This window comes from Abrus precatorius, unplaced genomic scaffold (assembly GCF_003935025.1).
Source record: "Abrus precatorius isolate BTA unplaced genomic scaffold, Abrus_2018 Scaffold10, whole genome shotgun sequence".
Lineage (NCBI taxonomy): Eukaryota > Viridiplantae > Streptophyta > Magnoliopsida > Fabales > Fabaceae > Abrus > Abrus precatorius.
Window position 1 is genome coordinate 30,654,291 of NW_020874292.1, and position 13,658 is coordinate 30,667,948.

The window sequence follows — 13,658 nt, forward strand, 5'->3', positions numbered from 1 at the left end:
TGCATGCAATGCATATGCATGGTTTGCTTGCACCGTTTACCTTGCGCCTTCTAAACCACTTGGGGATCGGGTTCAGAGTTATTCTTTAGTCCCACCTCGGAGCCCTTGCGGTGCGATGTTGGAGTTAACACGTTATATCAATGCACCGGTTTAGTGAAATTTGACCAAAAAAAACTTATTCTAACTATTGAATTTTCCCCGTAATACTCAATTATTTTTAAAATTAAATTAATTTTTAATAAAAGAGTAATGATATATTGTATAATTATCCTTAAGTGTAATAAATTTAAGGATGTAATTTATGTTATTTACTTATTAAAATTAGAATTTTATTTTACTAAAATATTTATATTTAGTATTATTATAGATTATAGAGGTAAAATTAATTTTGATTAATAAATGACACCAAATGTACCAAGTTTTGTCCTAAATTTAATGTTGAATAAAATTAAATCAAAGAGAATATTTTAAAATAAAAAATATAAATATTTTGAATTAAGATTGAATTTATTATTTTTTTCATTACATGTCAAAATTTATATTTAAATTAAGATTATCAAAATTTTAAGATTCATTTTTTTAAAAATAATTTGATATAGTGTATCAAAATTTAAAATTTAAATCACAAAATTTGAAATTAAAATAAAACATGGCATTTGATAGCAATAAATATTCATAAAAAAATAAATAAATACTCGATATAAAACAATCGCAGTATAATAAAGAAGAAAATAATTATTATGAACACTTTCATTTAGTATTTTTTAAGAATGGAGACTTAATATTTACAGATAGATAAGTAATCACTTATATTTGCTATTTGCTTAGTATCCGTGACTTTACAGCAACTAGATCATTCATAAATGTAAGACATTCATAATAGGTTAAATTATAATTTTATTTCCAGTACGTGAATTGCTGTTTATTTGCTTTTACATATTTTTTTTAACAAATTAATCCTCTCACTATGTGTTTAAGTTATAATGAAGTTAGTATATTTTTCATTGAGGGACTAAACTAAAAAATGATATATCAAAGAACTAAAATAAAGCATTAGTCCACAAATTTAAGAAAAAATATAATTTTATTACATTCTCAATAGAAAGATTTTTACATTGATTCTTTTTTATGATATGGTAGTTTATGATTAAATGAGTGCAATTTTTTTTTATTATTATCAATATATTTAAATTAAATTCATAAAAAAAAAAAAATACTATCGCATATAGAAAATAGGCGATTCTTTCCAACTACATTATAGAATTTTTTTCATTTAAGAATTAAAATAAAAAGAATCAAGTAGAAGGAACCATAATTTCATATAGATCTGAATACAATCCCATAGCATACAATATGTAGGGGGAACCCTGTAGTCTTGACAGTAACAGGCATTGGTGGGATACGGAGTTGGGTTCGTCCAAAGACAAAAGACTAGATTTTGTTTCTGTATCTATATCTACATGAAACACATTATTGGGGCACTGATAATGTTATATTCCCAAACAGGTAAAAAATAATGTGATTGCTCTTTTTCAAAAACAAAGTTCTTTCACATGCTCAGGTGAATTGTATTTCTTAGGCTTGACATGGAGCAAATCGGAAGAATGAATGGCGTTAATGAATGATTTAAGTATGTTCGGTTTTTCTACTGATGAATCAAGCCGTTCAATCCATTTGCCATTTGGAATTATCAACCACCATAGCGGTACTTGAGGGATTCAGGGGGTTGCTCTTCCATGATGCCAGAACCTGATGTTGCCATGTACTCCCGAATGGTGGTTTTACGGTCAGCAAGATAAGTGTGATCTAGAAAGTTGTTATAGGCTGTTTCGCCAAGATTCTTTGCTGCCAGTACACTACAAAAAAATTCACTAATTCTGTTAATTTACATGGAATCCAACAGTAGACTGGGTTTTAAATAATGGAAAGGAAACGTTTGCTATGCTATGGTACTGTGGTGTCCATGAAACTAAATCTCTATTGTTTCCCACATTGAAAACAAATTGAAAATGGATATGTGAACTGTCAAGGGGAAACGTAAACAGAAACTAGAAAGAAGCAATGTTGCCCATGAATTTGTGAACTGAAGCAATCCAAGTCACACATTCGAAACGTCACCTAAGAAAACTGCTGTCAGTTACATATATGATTCAGTATTATGCATCTGGCAGTGAGGATCATCTGAACTGGAAAATGATAGCTTACCAGAAATCCCGATGAATTGTGTTATTTTATACTATTTCCCCTCAAATCAATAAAAATAGAAAATGGGCATTCACCAAAAAAGTGCTTACCAGTGTCGAAGATAAACACGGCAAGGTAACACATCATCTCTCCAAATTTTATCTATATTCCATCGTCCATATTGCTGAAAGTAGATTTCCTTGTTTCCTGAATAAGCATATGCATAGATAAAGACAGAGGACATGAAACAATATAAAGTAAGACAACGGGCATACATTACATAGACTTCAAGATTATTTTTTCAAGTGAAATATAGCAACAACCTACAATGCTATGATTGGAAGGAATTCTTTTCATCTAATGAATCATTGCACCCTTCTGCCTAGCCAGAAAGTCTAGCAATATTGAGGAAATCTTGTAATATATTGATTATAGGAAACATCCCAAAAAGTCGAGACAAATACAATTGACACAAGAAGAAGATAAATTTAAGACTATATTTGGATTGGTGGAAGGAGATGGAATGGAATATATTTAAGGTCCATTGTTTGGATAGTAAATAAAGGATGTAATCTGTAATCTAATGGAACTCATTCCCTCTTATTCCATCATTTTTGTCCATCCTCCTGTGAATTACCTTGACATCTAATCATACAAGTCTGGTGTAAGTAGATCAATAATGAGAATTACCTTTACATCTAATGTTGAAAAATTCCTCGTCACTGTAACGGGCACAAAGGACCTGAGAAAAGTTTGACGCCTCAAATGACTGATTTGCTAATCAAATAACCAATATTTGTTACAATGTAATGGAATAAGCAGAAAATTTATGCTTTGCCGCATAAAATATAGACCACCACATACCGCTGGAAAGTCAAAAGGCTTGCCATCAAGCGTTTCAGGAAGAACCTAAGACACAGAACTGAACATCTCAAACGACCACATTCCAAAATTATCCGAATACAATCAAAATACAAAAGCAGAAGGGCTCAAAATCTACTTTTACAAACTTACGGCAAGAAAGCGAAACTCAACCTCCCTCTTGATAAAATCTGGAATCTGACAATTCATCACCACAAAAAGTCAGCTTCACTTCTCATTGATAAAAAACCAGTATGCACTGAACCTGAAATTGAACTACTCAACAGTGTTTTAAATTGCGATCAGCATCGGCAATTGCAGCTGTTAAGATGACTGGGAATAGTGTCAAAATACTCCTTATAAAGCTTAGTTTTCTAACATGGTATTATAATATATTTGAATGTTGGGTCACCGGTAGAAATATCCCATAGGAAGATGTTTGCTGAAGTTTTATAATGAGTATTTTGGCATATTCCTGGTCAATTTATCTGTAATAGCAAGGATCGTGACACAACTGCAACCTCAATTTAAAACACTGCTATTCACTACTCAGTACTGTACCTCTGATTTTCTAATCTCAAAGACCGTTACTACAAGAGTTTCCCCTTCACATGGCTCCACACTTAAGCACGAAATCTCCTAATAACGTTTTCATTCAAAATCATCAAATTTCTAAGTTCATTCCAACAAGATAGAACAAATCACATCGCCAGATTTTCCATATATTTGTTTAATGTCACAAAATTACATAAAAATTTAGAGCGAACCATGGTTTCGGGCTTGGCAATGCCGCGCTCGAAGAAAACCGGAGTGACGTGAGCGAAGACGCGTCGAAACCGGTTCAACCGAGCAATTCTGAAATTCGCCAAATCGGGGAAAGTGCTTCGGGCGCTTCTCTCTGAAAGGAAGTAAGAGCGGTTACAGTGACGATGAAGAATGGAAGGTGAAGTGAAGGTGATTACTGGTTAAGATTACTCACCGGAGAGGAGAGAGCCGAAGCCGCAGATGGAGATGTAACCGTTGGGAGAGAGAAGAGATTCGAAGTCGGACTCGTCGTTGAGTTCAGTGACGTCGAGTGGTTGGTGGCTGGTTGGAGAAGATGATCGGAGAGTAGCGGAGGACATGGCGGTTTTGGAGAGAGAAAGAGTAGAAGTTGGGAAGAGGGAGAGAGTGCTGCTTTGACGGGACGCGCGAGGGGCGAGTGAGAGTTGGAAGTGTGAGGTTAAGGAAGTGGCGCTTTGGATCATCGTGGAGCTAAGTGCTGCTTTAATTGGAGACGCAGCGCAATGACTAAAGAATCAGATGCTTTGACAATAGGTGGGTGGCGGAGTTGCTCATTTTTCACATTGGTGAGCCTGTTGTACTACATTCAATATCTTCCGTATATTAAATTAGAGGGTAAGTTCATTTATAATTAAAAACTTTTTTTTAATGTTTGTAAGTATACATGTGTTAAAAAAAGTTAAATAAATATTTTTTTAATTAAAAAATTAAATATTTTTAATAGATAGAATTTGTAACATTTTATTGTTTTAAATAAAAATTATTATATATAAATTTTATTGTATATTTTTAATTTTAAAAACACATTAAAAAAACCTAAGAAATTAACAAAAAATAAAGCATAATTGCCTGTTGTTCTAAGTTACAATGAGATTTTATAAAGAATCAATATAAGATTTTTGTCTTGTAAATATACCAAAAATATTAAAAGAAAATTTGTATTTGATATTTGAACCAAATGATTTATTTTGAAATTATATATATATATATAAATTATAATTTTAAATAATTTTTAATTTTTTTAATAAATTATACAAATTTCATAATTTATTTAAAAATATGTGGAATGTACTTTATAATTTATATTTGAATTTCGATTCATTGACAAATGCTAAAACGCTTTAAGGTTACATGTTTTCTATATATACAAAATAAAATCTCTTTACAACCGTATAAGTTTAAAAACTCTTAGTCATAATATAAAATTTTTATTTAACTTAAATCTAATGAATTATAATTTATTACTAGCTATTAGATTTTAAGTTAAATGAATATATATATATATATATATTCTTATAATAAAACGTTTGACATGGCTCCTAATTTAACAACAATCTTTCAAAGTTCTTTTTTAAACTTATTTATTATCACAAATATTCTGAAAAAAATAATGTTGATTATGTTTTAGCAAAATCATCTGGATTATGCTTTGGCAATGAAATGATTCAACTTGAGATTAGTTCAAGATTCAATTCGTTGATTATCTGCTTAAATTTGGTTTATGAACTGTAAGTTGAGCTTGTTAAACTTGATATGAACTTGGTTCAGGTATATATAATATATATATTTTTCATTAAAACTCTTAATATCAACAAGCAATATAGACCCTCATATTGCATGAGCACCTTGAATGGCGTGAATGAGTTATTGAAGAATGTTCCGTTTTTCTCCTCAAGAATTAGGCCGTTCAACACATCTGCAGCCACCACTTTTCATTGACATGTCTAAAGCAGTAAAAATCAACCACCATAGCGGTACTTGAGGGATTCAGGGGGTTGTTCTTCCATTATGCCAGAACCTGTTGTTGCCAAGTACTCACCAATTGTTGTTTTACGGTCAGCAAGATAAGTGTGCTCCAGAAAGTTGTTGTACGCTGTTTCGCCCAGATTTTTTGCTGCCAGTACACTACAAAAACATTCATTAACACTGTTAATTTACATGGAATCCAACGGTAGTCCAGGTTTAAATAATGGAAAGGAAAGCTTTGCTCCGCTATGGTACTATTTGGTCTCCATGAAACTAAATCTCTGTTGTTTCCCACGTTGAATGCAAATTGAGAAGGGGTATGTGAAACATGTCAAGGGGAAAATAAATAGAAACTAGAAAGAGAAGAAATGTTACCCATGTCAGTTGCGTATATGATTCAATATATGTTTGGTTTAAAGTTGAGTAAAATTGATTTTGAATCGTCGTATATTTTTAAGACCTGTGCCTAAATTATTTTGAACCATGTATTTTTATTTGAGTGTGTGTAGTATTGAAATGATTCTCCAACTGTAAGGATCATTTGACCCGGAAAACAATAGCTAAGCAGAAATCCAGATGAAAAGTGGTGAGCTAATACTATTTTCCCTCTTCAACATCTAATAAATAAATAGTAAATGAGCTTTCATCCAAAAAGTCCTTACCAGTGTCGAAGATAAACACGGCAAGGTAACACATCATCTCTCCAAATTTTATCTATATTCCATCGTCCATATTGCTGACAATAAATTTCCTTGTTTCCTGAATGAACAGTAAGGTAAGCAAGAGTAAGACAAAAGAGAAGAAGAAACAATCCAAGGTATGACAAAGGGGCATACAAAAACTAGACTTTCAGATTGATTTTTATGTAAAATTTAGCAATCACCAAATAATAATATGATTAGAAAAAATTCTTATCACCAAATTCTTGCAACCTCCGGCCTGGCCAGAAAGTCTTGAAATATCGAGGAAACCTGGGAATATACTGATTATAGAAAGCATTCCAAAAAGCAGACATATATAAAATTGACACAAGAAGAACAGAAATTTGAAGTGACCGATTAGAACTTTATATGTTCAGGGTTGGATAGGGTTAAGTGTCTATGCATAATATGAAAGCAGCTGATGATCACTTATAGGGTCTCCTCTCTCCTTTGCAGAAAAACCTTAATATCATCGGCGAATCTTTACTGAATTTGTTTCAATATGTCAGTTTATTAGGAAAACAAAGCTTGTCATGTAAGTAATAACTTGGAGAACGTGTTAACACTTCACAAAATAAATACACGTTCTACTTTGATCATTCATGTCCTAGTGAGCTTTTCCATGAGTACAACTCTGTTCAATAACAAAGAAATTAGTTGCGCATCTCTCTAATCAGTTTCTCTAGTCAGTTTCAGGAGCAGAAGATACTATCACCTATGCCAAAAAAATGGATGCAGGCATATAAATCCACAAACACTAAGGGGTGGTTTGGGAAGTAGGGTTTTAAAGGGAAGGAGAGAGGAGGGAATTTTTTCTACCTTAATTTGATAATTTTTCAGAATTAAAGAAACAAAGGATAGATTGACAAAAACATAATACATTAATCATTTATTTATTATCACAAATAATATATAATTCTACTAATTTAAGAATTAAAAAAAATGTCCTCCCTTTCCGTCCCTCTCCCAAACAACCACTGAAAGTAGGATGGATACACAAGTATGGTGTAAGTAGAGCTCAAATGAGAAATTACCTTTACATCTAATGTTGAAAAATTCCTCATCACTATAACGGGCACAAAGGACCTGAGAAAAATTTGATGCATCAAATAACTACTTGCTAATTCAACAACCAAAATTTGTTATGATTCAATGGAATAAAGAGAGAATTTATGCTTTGCCACGTAAAATATCAACCACCACATACCGCCGGAGAGTCAAAAGGCTTGCCATCAAGTGTTTCAGGAAAAACCTAACACACAAAGAACAAAACATCTCAAAACACCACATGTAAAAAATTTATGAATTCTCAATACAATAAAAATACAAAAACAACAAGGCTAAAAAATCTACATCTAAAAGCTTACAGCAAGAAACCGAAACTCAACCTCCCTCTTCATAAAATCTGGAATCTGAAAATTCATCACCACAAAAACGTTAGCTTCACTGCTTAGTTAACAAAAACTAGCACACATTGAATCTGAAAATGAAGTATTCACTACTATACCTCTGATTTTCTGATCTCAAAAACTGTTACTACAAGAGTTTCCCCTTCACATGGCTCTACACTCAAGCTTGATATCTCCTAATAACGTTTTCATTAACACATAGCGAAAACATCATATCTCTAATGTTCATTCCAATTATACCGAGAACAAACTACGTCACAAATTTTTCCATATATTTTTTCAATTTCAAAATAAAAACATGAAAATTTAGAGCGAACCATGGTTTCGGGCTTGGCAATGCCGCGCTCGAAGAAAACCGGAGCAACGTGAGCGAAGACGCGGCGAAACTGGTTCAACCGAGCAATTCTGAAATTCGCCAAATCGGGGAAAGTGCTTCGGGCGCTTCTCTCTGAAAAGAAGTAAGGGCGGTTACAGTGACGATGAAGAATGGAAGGTGAAGTGAAGGTGATTAGTGGTTAAGATTACTCACCGGAGAGGAGAGAGCCGAAGCCGCAGATGGAGATGTAACCGTCAGGTGAGAGGAGAGGTTCGAAGTCGGACTCGTCGTTGAGTTCCGCGACGGCGAGTGGTTGGTGGCTGGTCGGAGAAGATGATCTGAGAGTGGCGGAGGACATGGCGGTTTTGGAGAGAGAAAAAATAGAGGTTGGAAAGAGGGAGAGAGTGGCGCGTTGATGGGACGCGTGAGAGGCGAGAGAGAGTTGGAAGTGTGAGTTTAAGAAAGTGGCGCTTATGACCATCGTCGAGCAACTGCTGCTTGGTTTGGAGACGCCGCGCAAAGACGAAGTTGCTTTAAGTGATTAAGTCTAAAGTGGTGGAGTGGTCATTTTAACAAATGTTAAGGATATTTTGGTCAATCTTCCCTAAATGTAATAACTAACATACTCCGTACGGAAAATGTTATGTATTATTGTGTTGACGACAACAAATTTATACGGATAAAATACATTTTACTTTCTCTTCCCTTTGCATGATCATGTGGGTTTTCTTTAGCTTATTTAGAGTTTATACGTTTCGTGCAATTTTTCTTATAGCTAATAAATAATTAAACTCTAATGACATATCATTAATTAATATAAATAAGTTATTTTAAAAATAGATCACTTTAAATAAATTATTTTATTTTAATTTATTCCTTGGTTCAGGAAATTAAGGATATACAATACGCTTACAAATATCTTAGTCAATACCGCTAACTAGTAATAAGTAATGACGATGGTTTTCTCAAAATCACTAAAAAGAAAAGTTCTGTGGTTTTTTTGGAGACAAATTCACCTTACAAAAAGTTTCACAAAAGAGGAAATGCAAATAAATACTACAGTCCAAGCTAAAGCATGGAGAATTTTAAGTGTACATGCAAATAAATGCCTTAGCATAATGTGTCATAAGGAAGCAGCAATGTTCGTTTTGATATGACCCTCCATTCTTACTGGACAACTTTAGTGGTGAGAAGAGTGAAAGAAGAGGCAAATAACTGATATATCATCGATAGCAATGCCTCTTCTCTTACGTTTCCATTCATGTGTGGCGTAGTTCACCAGCCTTTCAGCTGCTTTTTCTTTATGTGGCGCTGAACCAACAATTTTCACTGCTTCTTCGTTGGAAATAACATCCCATACCTGATATAGAAAAAAAAAGAAGCAAGTAAATAAATTTCCTAAACAAGTTCAGATTCATAATTCTATAAATTAGGACGCATTTAAATCTTAATTATATGATATACCGATAGAATTGATTTCCCATACCCACATAATATATAATGCATTGTATTATTGGTCACTTAAATATACGTTGTTTATACTAACAGATTTATTTTCATTAGATAAAATACACAACATTATTCATGAAACTATTGTCTAGCTTTTTCTTTAAATAAAAATATTTAACGAGTGTCTTTAAAGCAATAATTACAGAGCTAAAAATAATTTTTTTTTTGTTAAAAAACATTATAAATACACTTTCTATAATTTTTCAACATAAACTTACCATTTTCAATTTCTTAACTAGTGTCCTTAAGATACTTGTTAACAAGACCCTTTTCTTAAAACCCTTTGTTTTCTTCTATGTTAAACTAAAGTCTGACCATAAAAGGAGTCATTGTATGATCAAAGAGAAATGTAGAAAGAAATAAGGTGCATACACCATCTGTAGCCAAGATGACAAATTGGTCCCTGGTGGTTAGTTTTCTTTGTGTGACATCTGGGACAGAAATGAGTCCAAAATCCTTTAAACAGTAGTCACCAAATGCTCTAGATATTGCTAGTCCCGGGGACTTGCCATTAGGCATCCAAACCCTGTACACTCCTGGTTCATCTCCCATGCAAAATACTTGCCCTTTACATTGCATTATGCGCTCTGCCTCCTCTGAAGTTAACCAAAAACAATGACTCAATTTTCTTTTCATAAATAAAACCACTTTGTTGTGAGAGTGTGTAAGAGCGAAATAGTATACTTGGTAAATTTGGCTTCATGTCAGTGGTAAGCTGAAGCGTAGTTAATGTGCCATCCCCTAAAGTGGTCGCCAAAACAGCTCTACAGTCACCAACGTTTCCTATAATGAGATGTTCACCCTGAAATGCTTGTGACAAGGACTTTAGGTAACTTCTGATTAATACATCGAGCCCGGACATAGTATAAATATTAAAATTTAGAGCTCATTCCAAATTTGTCATCAACTAGCACATAATTGCTTCATTATTAATTCAAGACTAGGGAAAATATGGATGATAATCTATAATTGATTCTTAAGTATTCCCTATCTTATCTTATTAGGGTGAGGGTGAGTCTTGGTGCAATGATTGTGACTCGGTGGTCACAAGTTCAAGTTGTGGAAACAGCTTTTCCAGTGTAAGGCTGCACATGTCCAAGTCTTCCTATACCCCATATGAACAACACTACCATTTTGTGAACTTTCAATTACGAATAATTTTGAGTTGATTTTTGCACTCCATGGCATCCATGAATGATGAGTTTATGAAACAAGTTGAGAGTTTAAAAAAGGATTAACATACTCTTACCATTTAGTATCCTTCGTGCCCGGATTTGGTAAAATTGAATTTGAATTTTGGAATATGATTGAAATATCAAATGTTTGACTATACTATTCTCAGCCGCAGATTTTATATTGGAATGTGCGTCACAGTGAGTAAAATTGATTATGAGACGTAATCAAACAGGCACTAAAATTACACGGTTAATGTGAAATTGTGAATAATGTAAAGGTGGAATTTTTTTTAAGTATTAGGGATTGTAAGAAACCAAGAGCTTCTAACAAATAACAACAGAACTTGGGAGGTAAACTACCTCTATTTATTCCTGATCACAACTGAAGGAACATTTACTTAGACAAAACAACTTATAACTTACAGCTCAGTACCTGTCTTCCCAGCTTGAGTAAGAAGGTGACATCAATCAAGTTGAGCATCATAATCAAAATTAAACTATTATCGATAAACTATTACTTTTTACCCGAAATCTAAATTTCACCGTACCATTTCCTTAATTTTGTTTCCTCCGTTATTTTTGGGTAGGCTCAGTGTGGCTCTTTTTCATGAATGTAACCAAGTAAAACAAATGAAAGGAACTGTATGCATTGGAAATGATATATATATATGATTAAATATGCAAAGTTGGACAAAATTAACATATAACCAAATCACTTCTAGATGCAGAGAAGTAAATCAAATACTAATATTTAAAGATACCATATCACGAGAATGGATAACCTGTTTGATAATTGTCAAAGCTGTAGTACCACTTTGAAAGGAATTAATCTCAGTATGCTGCTTTAGATCTTGGTCAATGGAAGCACAAGCTTTTATGTAGGACTGCTTCCATATGTCATATCTCTGAAGGTTCCTGTCTGCTTCCATCTTAAAATCCAGGTCAAGTGATGTTGCAGCCAGATTTTCCTGCCAATTGCATAGCAAGGAAGCAGGTAGTAGTTTCCTGACTCTTTTGGCCACCAAGTGTCCCCAAGCACCATGCCCATCAAAAATTCCACAGAAGATGATGTCTTCTTGGCAACCAAATTCCTAGTATTAGAAACATATTAGAACATAATATCAATTCCTACACTAATTGAACTTCTTAAGGTTTCTGTCTCACTTATGCTGAAAAAGGCAATAAGATATTATATATGTTGGCATACCTCCCAAACAATAAGGCAATCCTGATTGACTCCTTTCTGGCCCTTCTTAGTGAACAAGGAAGCAAAATTGTTGGCCTTGAAAGACCTAACAATTCCAGATGAACTAATCAACAATTCATTCTTCCTTGCTTCCTTTTCCAATGCTTCCACAGCTTTCCTTCCAGCATCCTTTCTACCACTCTTCTCTTTCTTCAATGACACAGTTCTTGTCAATCCATTGACAAGAGATGGAAAAAGAACCATGGCTATTACTTCATTCCAATCACAGTTCCAGATTATACACTGCCAGAAAATCGAGTCCTTGTTATGCTTCTGTTGTAGTAGAAATGCAAAGATTGGAAACCAAGTAGTAAACACTGGACACCCTTTAGTCAACAAAACAACAATAATAACATAAATAGATAAGAAGATAGCTGAAGATCAAGAACATCAACACTTTTCCTGTATACCAGTTATTTCACAAGCACGAAAAATGAAATGAATATCTTAATTGTTTACTTGTTCACGAAACAAACATGATATACGTGTCGTATATAAGTTCTAGCTCTTTCAAAGTTATCGTCCACCACTTAATACATGTAATGGAAAAGAACGGTGTTCATAACATTAAAGAAAATCCCAACTTTCTCATCATAAAGAAAAGAAAGTTACAAACAAGCATTCAGATTATCGCAAAAAACATTGTCTTTCCTGCATTATTCATAATTCTCCCCCAAAGGAAGATGAAAGAGTTCATATCCACTGAGAACATAATCTGAGGAAAATGAAAACTGAATAGAATAGACTGATTTCGCACCGAATTTGATCAAGAGAAAAAGTCAGTTAGTATATACCTGAGATTGGAATGACCACCAGCAAATCCTATGTCATTCCAGAAACTAAGGATGATTCCTCTGAAGCTATGTATGCTACTTACACTCCATGAATCCAAATTGCAAATACAGCTTGTGAAAGGACGTGGCGTTTACTTATTGTAACTTGTAATGTAAGGTGGTGGTTACCAATTTACCATAGTACGCTTGCTTTGGCCACCATAGTATACAGAATAGATGGGCTCTTCGGGTAATGGAAAGTGTCCATACGTCATGGTTACCATGTGGTGGCCAACTTCAGGGGTTCAATTAGTAATTAAATAGCAAAATGAATATTTTCCCGTAATTCAGAGTTTGCATTGGTCGTATTCTAATAAGAGGACGATTAGTTAACAAATATATTACATTATTACTCTAGCAACTTGACGATTAAGTAATGAATAAATAACTTGTGTGGATGAAATTGGATTGTGTTTTAGTCGTTGGCATTAAATTAAGTGATCTTCAATATTAATTAATCAGAAATTTTCTTTGACTGAATATTCTAATAACGAGACTCAATCTGTTGGAAACTATAAGTTTTTAACGACACATTCTCAATGATGATACACCATACACAAGCCTATCTCTTGGCCAGTTGTTAGAGCACTTGAACGTCAAGGTCAAACAAGTGGACACTGGTGAGATTATTTTATGAACCCCAAAGGACTTGGTTAACAAAGAAAGCACAAATTCATGGCTAGGATTGCTTTAGGTGGAAGTCAGAGATACATGATTGCAACATAATGTTCACATAAAAAAGAAAGGAAAGAAATAAAGATTGCTACATAATAGTTAATGAACATCGTCACGATTGGATTGTTGCAACGTCTCACGTCCGATGTATATTTAAGAAGAGTAAAGATTCGTATTCAGGATAGTTCATGAAGATTTTGACAAGAATGTCACCAACCTA

At 33.5% G+C, this 13,658-nt stretch overlaps 2 protein-coding genes across 4 annotated transcripts; both read right to left on the reverse strand.

Annotated features, from left to right (window-relative positions):
* Nucleotides 1–1,301: 1,301 nt before the first annotated feature.
* Nucleotides 1,302–8,502, reverse strand: LOC113867836. Of its 3 annotated transcripts, none has more exons than XM_027503348.1 (8): nucleotides 4,025–4,402; nucleotides 3,813–3,943; nucleotides 3,607–3,684; nucleotides 3,199–3,243; nucleotides 3,049–3,093; nucleotides 2,875–2,926; nucleotides 2,295–2,391; nucleotides 1,302–1,856 (listed from the first exon to the last, which is right to left on the reverse strand). In XM_027503348.1, the coding sequence occupies exons 1-8, from the start codon at nucleotides 4,290–4,292 to the stop codon at nucleotides 1,691–1,693; spliced, it is 882 nt and encodes a 293-aa protein (XP_027359149.1). In that variant the 5' UTR covers nucleotides 4,293–4,402; the 3' UTR covers nucleotides 1,302–1,690. The 3 variants fall into 3 exon arrangements, with proteins under 3 accessions (XP_027359149.1, XP_027359142.1, XP_027359136.1); XM_027503341.1 differs by lacking the exons at nucleotides 2,295–2,391; nucleotides 2,875–2,926; nucleotides 3,049–3,093; ... (2 more) ...; nucleotides 3,813–3,943; nucleotides 4,025–4,402 and adding exons at nucleotides 6,237–6,333; nucleotides 7,310–7,361; nucleotides 7,483–7,527; ... (2 more) ...; nucleotides 8,002–8,132; nucleotides 8,214–8,493 and having other exon boundaries at nucleotides 1,674–1,856; XM_027503335.1 differs by lacking the exons at nucleotides 1,302–1,856; nucleotides 2,295–2,391; nucleotides 2,875–2,926; ... (3 more) ...; nucleotides 3,813–3,943; nucleotides 4,025–4,402 and adding exons at nucleotides 5,320–5,733; nucleotides 6,237–6,333; nucleotides 7,310–7,361; ... (3 more) ...; nucleotides 8,002–8,132; nucleotides 8,214–8,502.
* A 338-nt stretch (nucleotides 8,503–8,840) lies between these two features.
* LOC113852843 (probable protein phosphatase 2C 73) lies at nucleotides 8,841–12,992 on the reverse strand. The gene is made up of 6 exons (XM_027483229.1): nucleotides 12,725–12,992; nucleotides 11,892–12,256; nucleotides 11,467–11,775; nucleotides 10,194–10,311; nucleotides 9,882–10,105; nucleotides 8,841–9,360 (listed from the first exon to the last, which is right to left on the reverse strand). Exons 2-6 carry the CDS (start codon nucleotides 12,132–12,134, stop codon nucleotides 9,181–9,183), a joined length of 1,074 nt encoding a protein of 357 aa, XP_027339030.1. The 5' UTR covers nucleotides 12,135–12,256; nucleotides 12,725–12,992; the 3' UTR covers nucleotides 8,841–9,180.
* Nucleotides 12,993–13,658: the final 666 nt, after the last annotated feature.

Bases quoted from the DNA above. Each gene is read 5' to 3' on its own strand.
- LOC113867836 (XM_027503348.1), bottom strand. From the start codon at position 4,292: ATGATCCAAAGCGCCACTTCCTTAACCTCACACTTCCAACTCTCACTC. The intron at 3,944-4,024 runs GTGAGTAATCTT...ACTTCCTTTCAG, and splicing joins CTTCGGCTCTCTCCTCTCCG to AGAGAAGCGCCCGAAGCACT. The intron at 3,244-3,606 runs GTACAGTACTGA...ATGAATTGTCAG, and splicing joins TTGAGATTAGAAAATCAGAG to ATTCCAGATTTTATCAAGAG.
- LOC113852843 (XM_027483229.1), bottom strand. From the start codon at position 12,134: ATGGTTCTTTTTCCATCTCTTGTCAATGGATTGACAAGAACTGTGTCA. The intron at 11,776-11,891 runs GTATGCCAACAT...TTCTAATACTAG, and splicing joins ATTGCCTTATTGTTTGGGAG to GAATTTGGTTGCCAAGAAGA. The intron at 9,361-9,881 runs GTATGCACCTTA...TTTCTATATCAG, and splicing joins TCATCTTGGCTACAGATGGT to GTATGGGATGTTATTTCCAA.